The 15,029-nt window shown below is 54.7% G+C and overlaps 1 protein-coding gene across 1 annotated transcript in view; it reads left to right on the top strand.

Moving 5' to 3' along the window:
• The window catches only part of Tgm2 (transglutaminase 2), a 30,627-nt gene extending 16,115 nt beyond the window's left edge, over positions 1-14,512 (top strand). Inside the window, exons 7-13 of the mRNA XM_020172487.2 lie at positions 1,956-2,091; positions 2,698-2,801; positions 4,107-4,349; positions 6,111-6,383; positions 10,500-10,660; positions 11,800-11,936; positions 12,810-14,512. Of these exons, the coding sequence (XP_020028076.1) occupies positions 1,956-2,091; positions 2,698-2,801; positions 4,107-4,349; positions 6,111-6,383; positions 10,500-10,660; positions 11,800-11,936; positions 12,810-12,960 (1,205 nt within the window). The 3' untranslated portion in view covers positions 12,961-14,512. The remainder of the gene's footprint in view (positions 1-1,955; positions 2,092-2,697; positions 2,802-4,106; positions 4,350-6,110; positions 6,384-10,499; positions 10,661-11,799; positions 11,937-12,809) is intronic.
• Positions 14,513-15,029: the final 517 nt, after the last annotated feature.

Raw genomic sequence — 15,029 nt, 5'->3', positions numbered from 1 at the left:
CCTGCCTGGGCTCTGGCAGCCTCCCAGGCCTGCTTGTGACAGAGCCCAGGAAAACTCAGTCAAGTCCACGGGCTCTGGAGCTAGACTGAGTAGGTGGGAGTCCCAGCTTATGTCCAACCCCTGGGCACACTTGGGCAAGAGAATGGGTGTCCCAAGTCTGTTTCCTCACCTGCAGAACAGAGACAAAAGTGACTGACCTGATTCACGTTAGCACCCAGGACTGGTGACTGGAGGTGTCACTTAGCTAACAGTACTGGGCTCTGGAGAAGCTGGGATTCTGGCATTCTTAGCTGGTTCCCTAGGCATTTTCTCGACACCTCTGAGTCAATCAGCAACCACTGGGGCTGACGTTCATCCCGACAGCACGTGACACATTCATTCTCAAGTGCCTCCTTGGTGGTGTCCTGTGCAGACGACTCCGCCCATACCCATGGCCTTTCTGGATCACCACCATACCTCCATGAGCTGCTATTCTTAGCAACTCTTACCCAGTTGGGAAATGGAGGCTCAGAGACGGGAAGTGGCTCGACAATGGCGCAGCACAGTCAAGCTCTGAACCAGGTGTGCCTGGTTCTGGGGTCACCTCCTGGCCTCAGGTTGTGACTGTGAGGCCTCCTGAGACACCAGCCTGGGGACAGAAGGGCTGCCAGCTCCCCAGCAACACACAGACCCCTCACGTAATCTCTGAGGTCACCACATGCCAGGCAAGGCCTGGGACTTGGACCCCATCATTGGCTGAGGGCAGCAGTGGGCCTGGCCCCCGTCCGGTCCCAGGGGCTCGGGAACCAGGCAAGAGGTGGAGGCTTGCAGTTGCTCCTCCCTCTTCCAGAGCCCACATGTCCCCTGGCCAGGGTCCAGGACCCTCCAGGAAGCTCGGTGCTGGCTGTCAGGCACAGGACAAAGGCCACTCCCTGGCTTTCCCCTCCCAGAGACTCAACTTCATTCAAAAGCAAAGTAAAGCACAGTGCCACTGGTGACACGCACTGGGCCTTTTGCTCAGCTCACCTTTTAAATATTTACTTTCTTAGGGGCTGGTGGAGTGGTGCAAGTGGTAAATATTTACTTTCTTTTGCCAACCCTGAGAACCTGTCACTTTTATAGTGACACAAAATGAGGGAGAAGGGCTTGGGGTGTAGCTCTGTGGTAGAGGGTTTGCCTGGCTTGGGTAAGGCCCTGGGTCTCATTCCAAGTGGGAGAGAGAGGGAGGGAGGGAGAAAAAGAGAGAGAGAGACAGAGAGAGAGAGAGAAGTCTCATGTTTACGCCCCCTGCAAACCTCCTTGGACAGGTGCACCGGGGCTTCCTTCCTCCCCTGCACTCACAGCCTTGCAGAGTTGACTTGATGGGTTGGGGCCAGTTGGGGCCTGCTTTCTCTAAGTCCTCCCCATTGCAGCCTCAGCCCTTTCCCCAGTCTACAGAGCTCTAGAGGGTACAGGGCCTCCCACAGCTCTGGGGGGGCATTTGCAAGTGTCTGTAGTCTCACCCCACTATGGGTGCAAATGATGGGGTGGCCTCAGTGGGGCGGGGCTGTCTTCCAGGAGGCAGGAACAATCTGCCCATGCCCTGAGGCTGGCAGAGCATAGAGAGCTGCAGGGTTGAGTGGCTGGAACACAGCATTCAGGGTGGATCAGCATTCAGGGTGGGGATGGGGCTCTGCAGAGCTGAGGGCCATGGCCAGGGGTCCGGCCTTGACCTCCAGAGCCATGGGGAGCCACTGAACGCTTACCAGAAGAGTGTTGATACCCTATTTGCATTTTAGAGTGATAAGAGGGGGGTGTACTGGACATGGGTCACCAGTAAGGTGAGTGGCGTTGGCCAGGCAAAAGGCACACACCCTCCCCACCTGGAAGGTGGGTACAGCCAGGGCTGTACCTGGGTGCAGATGGGCATGAGGCCTGGGCAAGGCAGCTGTCTGCAGGGCTGTGATGGCGATCTGATCCCCTCTGTCCTCCTCCAGTGCTGCGGTGCCTCGGCATCCCCACCCGAGTCGTGACAAACTACAACTCGGCACATGACCAGAACAGCAACCTGCTCATTGAGTACTTCCGCAATGAGTTCGGGGAGCTCGAGGCCAACAAGAGCGAGATGATCTGGTGAAATGGGGCGTGCACCCTGGGAGGGAAAACTGGGAGGGCTTTCTAGAAGTGGCATTTGAACTGGGCCTTGGCAGTTGAGCAGGACTGGGCAGGGGAGATGTGCAGGAGGGAGGCCTGGACTGAAGGCAGGAGGAGGGAAAGCCCTCCTCCGCAGTGCTGAAAGGGGGTCAGGTGAGTTGTGCTAGAGGGTGGCAAGGGGTCAAATGCTGAATTTGAAGCCTGGGCTTGTTCCCAAGGGCCCTTTGTCACTCAAGGCCTCAGAGTGGGAGAGAACTGTGACACTGTGCACCAGGGGGCTGGAGATGGTTCAGGTGGGTGAGGAGGAGGCCTGACCAGGATAGGGCCTGAGGGCAGGAAAAAGGAGGGATGGAGCCAAGAAATTAGGAGGTGGAGTCAGCCAGAGAGAGAAACTGGGAGGTGGCAGGGGACTGAGAAGGGGCCCAGGGACAGGCGAGGTATGTTGACAATGAGGAGAGCTGGGGGGCTCCTCCAGGCCAAGGCAAGTCCAGGCCTCTCCTGGGATCTGCACGAGGTGGCCTGCCTGCAGGAGGTAACAGAAAGGTGACATGAACGTTGCAGTGTTCTGCCTCGGTTCCCCACTAGGAACTTCCACTGCTGGGTGGAGTCGTGGATGACTAGGCCCGACCTGGAAGTGGGCTACGAGGGGTGGCAGGCCATCGACCCCACACCCCAGGAGAAGAGCGAAGGTGGGTAGGCACGGACCGTCCCCAAGTGAGAATCTGGGCGCAGGAAGATCCACGCACTCGGGCGGAGCGGGGCAGAGCCGGGGTTCCAAACAGAGACGTCACTGGGCCGGGCGGCGCGGGGGTCTCACTCATCATTTTATAACATACTTCTCTTACAATTTTAAAAATAATGCCCACACATTGTGAAAAAGGGAACTCACGAAGAAACACAAAGAAAAAGATGAAGTAACATCGCCATCCTCCTCCTAAAACAAGAATCGTCATTCACATACCAGCGACTTTAAGTTAGATGCCTGTATGTGTGTCACAAGATATAATGCACAGTCATACGGATGAAATGAAACCAAAGTTATTAAAAGTTCTAAAAAGAAATTGTGATACACTAACATGCTCACTTATACACAAGGTCTGCTGGCAGGGGCCGTGGGTTCTACAGCACCATGGCAGGGTCTCATATGTGACATTTCCTGTTATCTGGGACAACTACCAGGTGACATGAAAGGTCTGTAGTTCTTATGGGTGACGAGTCACAAGCGCACCTGTGGCTGCGATGGCCTGTGGCAGTCCTGTGGATTAAAGACGTCATGCTTCCCCACCCAAGTTCGTGGGCACCTGCCTCCTGTTGGTGGCTCCGTGGGGGTCTGCGGCCCCGGGCTCAGAACTCCAGAGCTGCAGCCTTTCCCAGCCCTGTTCACATCTGGATTATCACTAGCATGTCCCCCACAGAGAGTTTTCTGATTGGAATTGTCATTTCCTGCTCCCACGCTTCATCACGTGGACGAGGGAGAACATCCACGCCGCCCTGGCCCCCAGCATTGAAGGTGTGGGGCGGTGTGACCCCAACTCATGTTCAAACCGTCAACACTCACGCACTGAGGCCAAGCCGCATCGGCAGAGAGACAGATGCTCCTCCCATGTCTGCTTGGCTCCTAGTGACCTTAGGGTCCGGTTCCATTTTACTTATCAAATACCAGCATAGCATTTGGCGGATGCAAGAGCTGTGCACCTGTGCCTCACGAGTCCTCATTACTTGGTTTAGTTGTTCGCCCTCGGTAAACACAGCTTAGAGAGTGACTGGTCCAAAGTCACATGGTTACTAAGCGCCTGAGTTTGTACTTGAACCCTAAACACCGGACTCCAGAATCCCTGTCTGTCCCTCGTCCCCTGCAGCCGCCCTGGGAGTGGAGTCTGTGTGTCAAAGGGCTAATGAGCGTGAGAGTTTCTGCTACATGTGGTCGGAACCTGGAGAGTTTTGATGCCACCCTTCTGCAACCCCACCCACTTCTCCCGCCTGTCCCCAAACAGGAACCTACTGCTGTGGCCCAGTTCCGGTGCGCGCCATCAAGGAGGGCGACCTGAGCACCAAGTACGACGCACCTTTCGTCTTTGCCGAGGTCAATGCTGACGTGGTGGACTGGATCCGGCAGGAGGATGGGTCCGTGCACAAGTCCGTCAACCGGTCCCTGGTCGTGGGGCTGAAGATCAGCACTAAGAGCGTGGGCCGGGACGAGCGGGAGGACATCACCCACGCCTACAAGTACCCGGAGGGTAGGCACCGCTCTCAGAGCCCTTAGCACTTGGTTTTACCAGCCCAGGAGACTCGGGGGTATGCGTGTGTTTTACTTGGCAACCTACGCATGTCAGTGACCTGGAGGTTACATGCCGTTTGAGAAATTCCTTAGAAACGCGTGCAAAATCATTGAGGGATGGTGGTGGAGGGTGATTCATAACTCTGAATTCCACAGAAGGATCCAGGGTGAAGCAAGCCCAGTGGTACATACCTTAATCCCAGCTACTCAAGGAGTTGGGGCAGGAGGATCTCAAGTTCGAGGCTGTTCTCAGCAATATAGCCAGATCCCTCCTTCTCAAAAAAAAAAAAAAAATCAGTCTGGTTTTCTTTTTCCTTTTTTATTGGTGGTACTGGGGTTTGAACTCAGTGCTTCATACTTGCTAGGCAGATACTCAGCCACTTGAGCCATCCCGCCAGCTCAGTCTGGTTTTCAAGCCTCACTTTTTTTGGTTGGTTGACTCTTACTGAAACTGGAAGCAGTTTCCTATAGGTGTTCTATAGGAGAGGCATGGATCTCAGGAGGGCAGTTGGTAATGCCTGTGCCGTGTAATGCTGGTTTTTAACAGTTTTTGTCAGGAGCAGGACCTACGACTATATACAGCCAGTTTGTTTGTTGTTTTTTTTTTTTTTTTTGTCAGTAACTGGGATTTGAACTCAGGGCTTTATACTTGCTAGGCTTGCTAGGCAGGTGCTCTACCACTTGAGCCACTCCACTAGCCATTTCATGCTTTTTATTGCAATGTGTCTGTGCTGAAGGTACTTAAAAGTCCAGAGAAACCACGGAGGAGCTGCCTGGAAAGGGCAGGGTTTATTTTGGCAGTATTTGACTGACAGCTGGGGAAGTGAGCATACCCAATGATGGGGAGGTGTTAAACAAAAGAGAAATGAGCAGCAAGAACCTGAAAAGTAATGAGATAAGTTCAGGCCAGAGAGTGAGGCCTCTTCTGCTGCTAATGTTGTCAGTAGGGCAAAAGAGACTTTGTAAAACTGAATTGGGCTCATCCACCAGCCCACCCAATCAGGTAGGAATTCCCTAAGTTTCTACCATGTCCTAGTTGCAGTGGGGTTCAGAGGTGACTGAGAAATTAAAAGTCCCTGCCTGTCCTGACCCCCTCTGACTTTTCAGGGCTGATGGAGGGATGGGTGTTGAATGGCTATGCCTTACCTGGAAAGAATAAAACAGGGTAAGATGTTCTGGCCTTTGAAAAGTCTAGAGCTGATGGTTTGCTAGAAAAATAGATAGGCACCCAATAACTCCAAGGGAAAAAAATAAAAGGCACATAGGAGAGAGGCAAATGGGAGTAAAAAGGGAGCAGCCGTTTCCGGTAGAGAGCTGGACAGGTAGAGAAGGGGTGGCAGAGGATTTCAGGCAGAAGCAAACCCCTGTGCAAGCAATCGGAGATGAGAAAGTTTGAATTGTATTTGTACCTTGTGTGCATCAGAAGCTGTGATAGGTACGGATGAAGATGATCCTGATCTGCTCGGGGGAGGTAAACACATGAACAGAACACACCCTAGGGAAGGAGTGGTCAGAGACACTTCCTAGAGGAAGGACCATTTGGGGCTGGGTCTTGAGGGATGTACATGAGTTCAATTGTGGAAAATAAATAAGACAGTCTTCCTTCCTTTCAGCACAGAAATGTAGGGCTGCTCTAAGTCTCCGAGAAGCCAGCCTGCTCTGTCCTCCACATTGATCTCTAGCCTCGGCGTGACTGGGGTTCTCTGTCTTGTCCCTACAGGGTCCGCAGAGGAGAGGGCAGCCTTCACGAGGGCCAACCACCTGAACAAACTAGCGGAGGAGGAGGAGTCGGGGGTGGCCATGCGGATCCGGGTGGGCCAGGACCTGAACATGGGCAGTGACTTTGACGTCTTCGCCCATATCACCAACAGCACTGCTGAGAGGCGTGACTCCCGCCTTATGCTCTGTGCCCGCACTGTCAGCTACAACGGGGTCCTGGGGCCCGAGTGCGGCACCAAGGACCTGCTCAATCTGACCCTGGAGCCCTTCTCTGGTAAGACACTGCGTTCCCAGGGTCCAGCATTTTGCAAACACGTTTCACCTCCACGGCACTTGCCTAGCGCTCACTCACTGCTTTCATAATACCAAGGCCTTGACTTGAATCTGGTCACTACCCCACTTTCCAGGTGAGGAAACGGAGGCACAGAGAGGTTAAGTAACTTTCCCAGGGTCGCATAGTTCAGAAGTGACAGGACTGACATTTGAACCTGTCCACTTAGCAACTGTTTTATTTTAGTTTTGTTTCATCTCATCGTCCTGGGGCCCCTGCCAGTTTCCCCAGACCTTCTGCTTCTCTCTGGCTAATTTCTTTCCTCAGTACATCTGCTAACACCTCGAGAGCCTCCCTTTCTGGGCTCCATTGCTCCAGTGCTCCTGGCCTCAGAGGAAGGAGGCTGTTGATGGGCGCTGTCCATGGAACTTTCTGAGCACATGAAGTGGTGCTAATCTTCCACAGCTGGGTAGCACCTGTGTCCAGGCTGCCACCCTGGACAGAGCAGTCAGACTGCAGGAGTGGAGTGTCCCAGCCACTGCGGGAAAAGTGGTCACCTCTCGGGTGGCTCCAGCACTGTTAGGCAGATTCTTTCCCTGAGGAAAGGTGATCCTCAGCCCTGGCAGAGTCTTTGTCACTCAAGCCTCCAGGCCCTTTGGCTCCCTGCGTTCTCTCTGCCTGGTTATCCTCCTAAAATTATTCCAGGCCCTGAGGTCATACAGTGAGGCAGGACCAAGCCAGGCCCCATCCTGTCCCCAGCATTACCGGCCCATATCCTTCTCTTTGGAGCCTGTGGGTAGGGAAGGCCAGAGGCCCGTGGAGCTGGGAGTGGCCTGGGAGCTGTTGAAAGATACATGCTAGCGCCAGCCCAACCTCCCTGATTCCTGTCTCTGCCAGTGTCCCAATGTACAGTCATGGGCAAGGTCAATGGCCTGTTAGGAAGGACAATAGTGCACCCACCTGATCAGCAGCCCACCTGATGGGCAACCGTGAAGGCTCAGAGCAGAGCATACTCTGGAAACTCCTGGAAAGGGCACAGCAGGGCCAGGACACAGCAAGGCCCTTGCTCCTCATTTAGCATAGGTGCAGAGAAGTGAGGGGAGGCTTAGAGGCCCTGGACCTTTCCTGAACACCTGAGGTGCCACAAGTTGAAATCAGCTCAGAGTTCCATGGGTTCCGCCTCCCTGCCACCTTGATGAAGTGGAAAGGACCCAGCTGTCTCTGCATCTAGACTCCAAAAGTCAGGGGCAGGGTACAGCTGCATGGGATACCTATGTTCTAGCTGCTGCCATCTGCTGGCTGGCTGTGACCCAGAGCATTTGTCCTCTTCATTCAGGATGAGGGATTCCCACTGGTACAGGGGCCATTTGTCTCTGTACAGGTGTCTGAGCGCACACCTGCCTGTGCTTTTTGGGAACCACTCAGACAGGAGGAATTTCATGTCCTGGAATGTGTGGCATGAAGTGAACTCTGGCCTGGACCTGAGATGTCACATACCTCCCTCTTGGGCCACTGCAGAGTCACCTTTGCCTCACAGACACCAGTGCACCCAGAACCCTGTTCTCCAGGGTGCAGCCAGCCTGTCGGTTCTCCTTATCATCCTGGGCTGTGCTCAGTGGAGGGCGTCCAGCCTTCCAGAGACCCTTGAGGGACAAAGCTGCAAGGAGAGGGCGGCAATGCTGTGCATTGCCCTCTGGCTGAAGATGGAACCAGTCCAAGAGGCTCTGCTGCGGCCTCCAAAGCCAAGGTCAACTGAGACAGATCCTCTCCCCACTCAGCCCCCACACTTGGCTGCATTGCTTGCTGCTCTTTGATGATAAGGCCCGGGAATTTCCACATGCTAGTGAACAGGAAGCCAGGCCTGGACAGCTGAACAGAGTCCAGTTGTCCCCCAGCTGTGTCTCAAGCTGTGGTCTCTTCTTCTCATTGCCCTTCCTGCCTCCACCCTGTGCCTCTGTCCTCCCTCATCCCTCCAGGTGGGTCACTGGGAATGCAGCCAGTGTAGTCTCAGGAACCACCCCTAGGGAACCTTCTAGAACAGGCCATTTTATCCAAGGAGTGGTTGAGATGACCACATTGGTTTCCTCCCCCAGCCAGCATGTGGCCTGAGGCCAAACCATGGTCACTGGCTTGTGAATGGTGGCTCTCCAAGGCCCAGCCCTGCCCTGGACTTGGCCTCCTGGAAAAGTCAACAGTTGAGGCCATGTCTTCCCCACCCCTGGAGGACAAAGTTTCGTTTCTTTCCTGTGGGGCTGGTCAGGGTTTCCGCTGTGCCCCACCAGGTCTTAACAGATCATTTTCCCTTCCTTTCATCCTTTTTACACAGTTTTCCCTCCCTTTTGTCCTTCTTGGCATAGAATTTTGCATTTTTCACTGGGTCACATCACAGGCTGCAGCAGACCCATCCTGGGGATGACAGGCCCAGAGAGGCTGGTGCCATGCTTTCTAAAGAGTGGGCTGTGGTCAGCAGCTATGTGGACAGGCTGGACCTTGAACCCCACAGGGAGCAGGTGACTTCTCAGTGCTCCTCAATCCTGCAGATGACCTGGGAAGAAGTCCCAGCAGGTGCTAATCAGTCTCTGCTGTTCCTGACCTTGTTACTCTCTGTCTTTCACAGAAAGTTTAGGTCTCAAATTTAGAGCCCAACCTAGTTAGAACACTGCGTGTGAGACTTCATTTGCTTGTATTTATTTTATTAATGTAGTCAGTGACTCTTGCTACAAATAATGATGAAAAGTTTTCTTAAGAGGGAGAAAAAGTTAAAAATATAAAGCAGTTTAATTTAAAGAAAAAAATAGTGTGAGTGAATGAGGATATACACAGATGTGTGAAAAATTGTGACTGAGCCTGGCACCAGTGGCTCACACCTGTAATCCTAGCTACTTGGGAGGCTGAGATCGGGAGGATTGCAGTTTGAGGCCAGCCTGGGCAAATAGTTCTCAAGATCCCACCTCAAAAACAAAACAAACAAACAAAAAATAACAGAGCAAAATGACTGGAGCTGTGACTCAAGCAGTAGATTGCCTGCTTGGCAAGTGCAAAGCCCTGAATTCAAATCCCAGTCCCATGGAAAAAAAAAAAAAAAAACAACTCATGACCGGGTGTGTAAGTGCTGGTCTAGTGAGGGGAGGGACAAAAGGTGGTGAAAGAGGTAGCACATCCCTCCTGCTGTGGCATTGGCTCCTGCCTGCAGGGACAATGACAAGGAGAGGTTGGTTGGGCACCAGGGAGCCCAGAGAGTGTCCCTGCAGAGGTTCTGTTTGACAGAGGGCCCCACAAGCAAGAGGGACTTGCCCGAGGGAGGGGACAAGTTGCCAGCACAGCCCTTGGAGTCTCTTAGCTCTGTGTGCCTTTCCTTGTTCCTTCCCACCTCCCGCAAACACAGCCCCAGTGCCCTCAGGTCACACCTTGCTGTTCTGCACTGGGAGGAGTTGGTCCTGTCCTACCTTCTCATCCCTGAGTGGCTTTGGTCACACAGTCAAGTCAGTGCATGAACAAGGCCAGGAAGTAGCAGCTCCCCTGGGCTCAGTGCTTCCCGCAGCGGTGGCGGCTCTTCACCTATAAAGCCATGCGATCTGGGCCGTGGGAAGGAAGTTCACCTCAGGGGCACTGGGGACGCTGGAGACTCGAGTTCTGAATGACCAGCCCAGCTGTGTGACCTGTGGCAATGTTAGTTCAGCTGCCTGAGCCTCAGTTTCCTCGCTTGGCAGCTGGGGGCTGATACAAGCACATGAAGATGCTGGGGGAGGTGTTGTGAGAAGCACGGTGCCCAGCAGGCAGTGCCAGGCACCTCCCTGCCCTGCCCAGCTGACCCCACCTAGTCTTCTGAGCACTCTTACTGCCCAGGTGCTAAAACTAGGTCCTGGGAGGTGGGGAGACTTGTCCAGGTCACCAGTTAGATGGGCCAGAGGTGGGACTAAAACTCAGGCCTGGGGTTGCTGGAGCACTTCCCCACCTGCTGCTCTGCCTCCCTCTCTTGCTCCTCCCTGGGGGACCTGGAGGGCATGCAGAGCTTGTGCTGTGACTTTAAGCATGTTCCCTCTCCCTCTCTGTGCCTCCAGGAGAGAGGGGGCAGCAAGGATCTAGCCCTCAGAGCACCCTCCCTCTCCCCTCCTGCAGAGAACAGCATTCCCCTTCGAATCCTCTATGAGAGGTACAGCAGCTACCTGACTGAGTCGAACCTCATCAAGGTGCGGGGCCTCCTCATGGAGCCGGCTGCCAACAGCTACCTGCTGGCTGAGCGGGACCTTTACCTGGAGAATCCGGAAATCAAGATCCGGGTGAGGGGCAGGCTGGGTCCCAGGAAGCCGGGAGGCATACACCTGTGTCCCTGCAACCTTGAGACCTCAGGGGTCCTTAAGTCCTGGGCTCACTGAAGAAAAGCATCTTAAAGCCAGATTTGGGGCTCCTGGCCTCTAGGAACGACCCCTAGATTCCCAGAGTAGCCGGTCATGGCATTTAGGAATTCGAGAACCCTAATCCTTAAAATGCTGAGCTCCGGGGGCTGGAGGAGCGGCTCAGGAGCGCGAGTGACGCTGGCAGGGTGGAGCACGGGGCGGGGGCAGGGCGCAGGCTCGGGTCTGAGCTCCTGGGTTTGTGCCTGGCTGGCCCTTGGCATGTTTCTTCACCCCGTGAGCTTCGGGTCAGTCCTCTGTAAGACGGGGTTAATTCCAGCACACGGGGGTGGCAGATGTAAAGCTTATCTTCGGGAGGCCCCCGGTACACAGCTCGCGTGATGGGCACGATGGTGCACGCCTGTAAAGCCAGCACTCCCGAGGCAGAGGCAGGAGTCGGAGAGTTCCATGCGCACAACCCGGAACACAGCAAGACCCTGACACACGCACACACGCGCGCGCGCACACACACGCGCACACACAAACCCAGCTGCTCGTGCTTACCGCCGTCACAACAATCCGCCTGGAGCAGCTGCAGCCCAAACCCCAAATGCAGTCGTTGAGAATAAATGAGAATAAATGGCGGTCAGCAGAGGGAGAGGCAGCGAGAGTGAGTGCGGACTCCGGAGCTCTGTGTCTTGGCACATTAATCCTCGTGGAATCCTCAGCCACTCGTTCTCTCCCATGAACAAATAGAGGCTCAGAGACGCTCATAACTTCCCCAGGATCCCACAGCGATGGAGAGTGAGCCAACATCTGCGATCTTTTCACCGTACACCCCAGAACAAGGGAGACACTTTGTACTTCTGTCCTCAGGGTCACATGGAGTCTTAATGTAGCTCCCTGAAAGAGACCTGGGCAGGTATCCCCACCTGGGTTTTCCAGATGAGGAAACTGAGGCATAGTCACAGGGCAGGGTGGGTGGTGAAGGGCTGGACTGGGCTTTACTCAGCCCGGATGATGAACACAGGGGCGCCCAGCCTGGACCCCACCTGCCCCTGACATCTGCCCACACCTTCCCACAGGTCCTGGGAGAGCCCAAGCAGAACCGCAGGCTGGTGGCTGAGGTGTCCCTGCGTAACCCACTCCCTGTGCCCCTTCTGGGCTGTGTCTTCACTGTGGAGGGGGCTGGCCTGACAAAGAAGCAGCAGTCCGTGGAGGTGTAAGTACTGTTGGCCCCGCCCTTAGCCTGAGGAAGGGACAGGTGTCATAAGGGCAGGGGCCACCCTCGGGTGCCAGCCAGCCCTAACCTCCCCTCGTCTCCACATGCCCAGGCAGAGCTCCCACCTCACACCCCTCAATGCTCACAACTGGCCACGGCCAGTCGGTGCCCAAGTTTGCACACACTGAAACACTGCCACATTTGGTCCCTAAGTGCCACCTTAGACACAGTCCCAGATGTAACCCAGATGTCCACACTCAGAGTGTCAGCCTGCATGCTTGAACACGCACAGTGTGGGTGTGTCCTCATGGATATGCATCTGCACACTCTTCCTAATGACTTGTTACTGCAATGTAACTTACAGAAAGGCACAAATCATGATGTATGTGATTTGCACATCAGTGCATTGTCACTCACGTGGCCTCCTGAGCACACCCAGTTTCCCCTGAGCACACCGCCCACTTCCCAGCACACACGCATACACACGGACACATTCACACACGCACACATACACAGGTACATATCTACAGAAACGCACACACGTACACAGGCACACACAGGTGCACACTGGTACACGTGCACACGTGTACATACACAGATGCACACAGCACACATGCACACAGGGATAACGTGCACACATGCACTCACACACTTGCATGCACACAAGCATACGTGTGCACATACATACACTACACTCTAAGAGGGCAGATCGTCCAGGCCCCGCCGAGGGCCGTGAGTGGGGCCCATCTGTTACGGTTGGCATTAGCTACACGTTCATGGAGGCGGTGTGCTAAGTCCCCACACATCACACCTCATGTGCTGGCCTGAGCCCTCTGAGGAGACCAGGCCTAGCACCCCCTCCTCTCTCTGCAGTTCAGACCCCGTGGAGGCAGGGGAAGAAGTCAAGGCGAGGGTGGACCTGATGCCCGTTGATGTGGGTCTACACAAGCTGGTGGTGAACTTCGAGTGCGACAAGCTGAAATCTGTGAAGGGCTATCGGAATGTCATCATCGGCCCCGCCTAAGGGACCCCTTTACCCAGCCCACCTCAGCCTGCTGAGAGCCCTCAACTGACCTAGTTATCCTATGATAATGAGCAAAAGCTGCCCCCTGGGGCGGGTGGGCTGCCTGGGGGCTCTTTGGAATGGAATGTATTTCTGGCCCATCTTGCCACTCTGAGCCTAGTTCTCTACCTGTCTGCCTTAGCTGTGAGGAATGTTCTGTGCCAACACAGTGGGAATCCTGACCTTGGCCGACTGGAGCTGGGAGAGAGGGGTCCCACACCTCCTTACCTAGCCCAGGTGCCTTTGGGAAGCATTGAGGACCCACCACACTGTCCTGTCTACTCCAGCGCCCCTGGGAGTGGGCAAAAAGGATGGCGTGTCCACTGGCTAGATCAATGAACTCTGCCCCAGTGTGTCCTGTGCCTCTTCCTTGACTGCGCCCAGGTTCCAGGGGCCCTCGGGAGAGCTGGAGCAGGAGGTGATGGGGAACAGGCCCAGTTCAAGCCCCTTCCAGATCCCAGCAGCCCTGGCCCAACAACCTCCCCCCACCTCCTCACTGTGAGGCACCTGCTGTGTGCCTCATGGGGTCACAGGACCCGGGAGGCCACAGAGCAGGTGCTACCTCCTCCATGAGGAGGCTGAACCCTGAATGGGGAGGCAGCCGCTCTGCTCTCATGGGGCATGGGCATCACAGAAATGTCACAGACTCCAGGGCTCTGTGACACAAGCTCTGACCTGAGAATGTCAGACAGGCCATTTCAGGACTGATCTGAAAGGGCCCAACTGGGGCAAAGAGGAGGGGGTAGGGAGCTGGTGGCTAAAGCCCTGGGTTCAAGCCCCAAGTCCATCTTCTGCATTCGGAACCTCAATTTCCTCGCAAATCAGCAGAGCAATTAAAGCATCATCTCCTGGGCCCCTCAGCCCTGCATTTCTGATTCCCTACACGGCCCAGCCTTGAAAACAAGCATGGGTCCACTCCCTGCGCCACACAGCTTCCGCTGCAGGCCTGGATGTCTCTGACAGTGAGACTGTGACCACTGCCCTGTCCCCAGCCCTGTCCTGCTTCCCAACTACACCCAGCTTCCTCCCTCCAGATCCAGTTCTAGGGAGAAGAGCCCTCGGTGGCCCTGTCCTACCCACGAGCTGCCTACCGCAGTGCCTGGTCATCACAAGAGCCTTAGCTGCCTGTGCTGTCCGCTGACAGCAAGGTCAGGATCTCCACCTGCCCCTCCTCACAGACCAGCATCCTGGACACAGCCCTTGCCCCTGAGCAAGCTTGGGAGTGGTCAGCTAAGTTCAAGTTCACTCCACTCTCTCTGCATGACGGGGCCTCCCAAAGGCTGGAGATTACAGCCTCTAGGGGCCCCAAAGTCCCAGGTCACGCTGACACCTTTAGAAGTTTCTGCTTTGCACAAAGAAGAATCACCAAATGAGCCAGCACATCTGTCCTATAGCAGCAGCTCCAGCTGTCCGCACTGTGTCAAAGCCTGCGGGCTCCAGCAGGCAGGCAGGCTATGTGCTTTTGAACCACGAGGAGCAAGCACTGAAATTAAAGAATTTACTTTTCACATTCGCACACGTCTGTCCTTTGTGAGGTTTTAAGGGGGGGAAAGTGGGTGGGCTCGCTCACACCTGTACCCACATTTCCTACCTAAGAGCCTCTCCTGAGCCTCTGCCCTCCCCTGGCTTAAACTTTCCTGGTACGCAGAGCTCTACCTGCAGCCCCTCCAACCAAGCAAGCGTGTTTGGACCACAGGGAACTTCCTGGATCTCCTAAACACCTAGGGTGCTTGTCTACTTCCTTTGCTATTTTTTTAATGGATATTTTTATTTTTAGTTGTACAGGAGGGATTCATTGTGACATTTACATACGTGCTTACAATCTATCTTAATTAGATTCTCCCCTTCCATCATTCTCCCTCCTCCCCCTCCCCCCTTCTCAGAACAATTTCAATAGATCTTGTTGTCCTGTTTTCATACTTACACAAAGTGCATCCACCATATTTGCTCTCCTTCACCCTCTCCACTTACCCTCCCCCATCCCACTGGTACCCACCCCCAACCAGAACCTGTTTTACCTTCCTGCTCTT

This window comes from Castor canadensis, chromosome 5 (genome assembly GCF_047511655.1).
Source record: "Castor canadensis chromosome 5, mCasCan1.hap1v2, whole genome shotgun sequence".
Lineage (NCBI taxonomy): Eukaryota > Metazoa > Chordata > Mammalia > Rodentia > Castoridae > Castor > Castor canadensis.
This window is presented reverse-complemented; position numbering and strand designations above follow the sequence as displayed.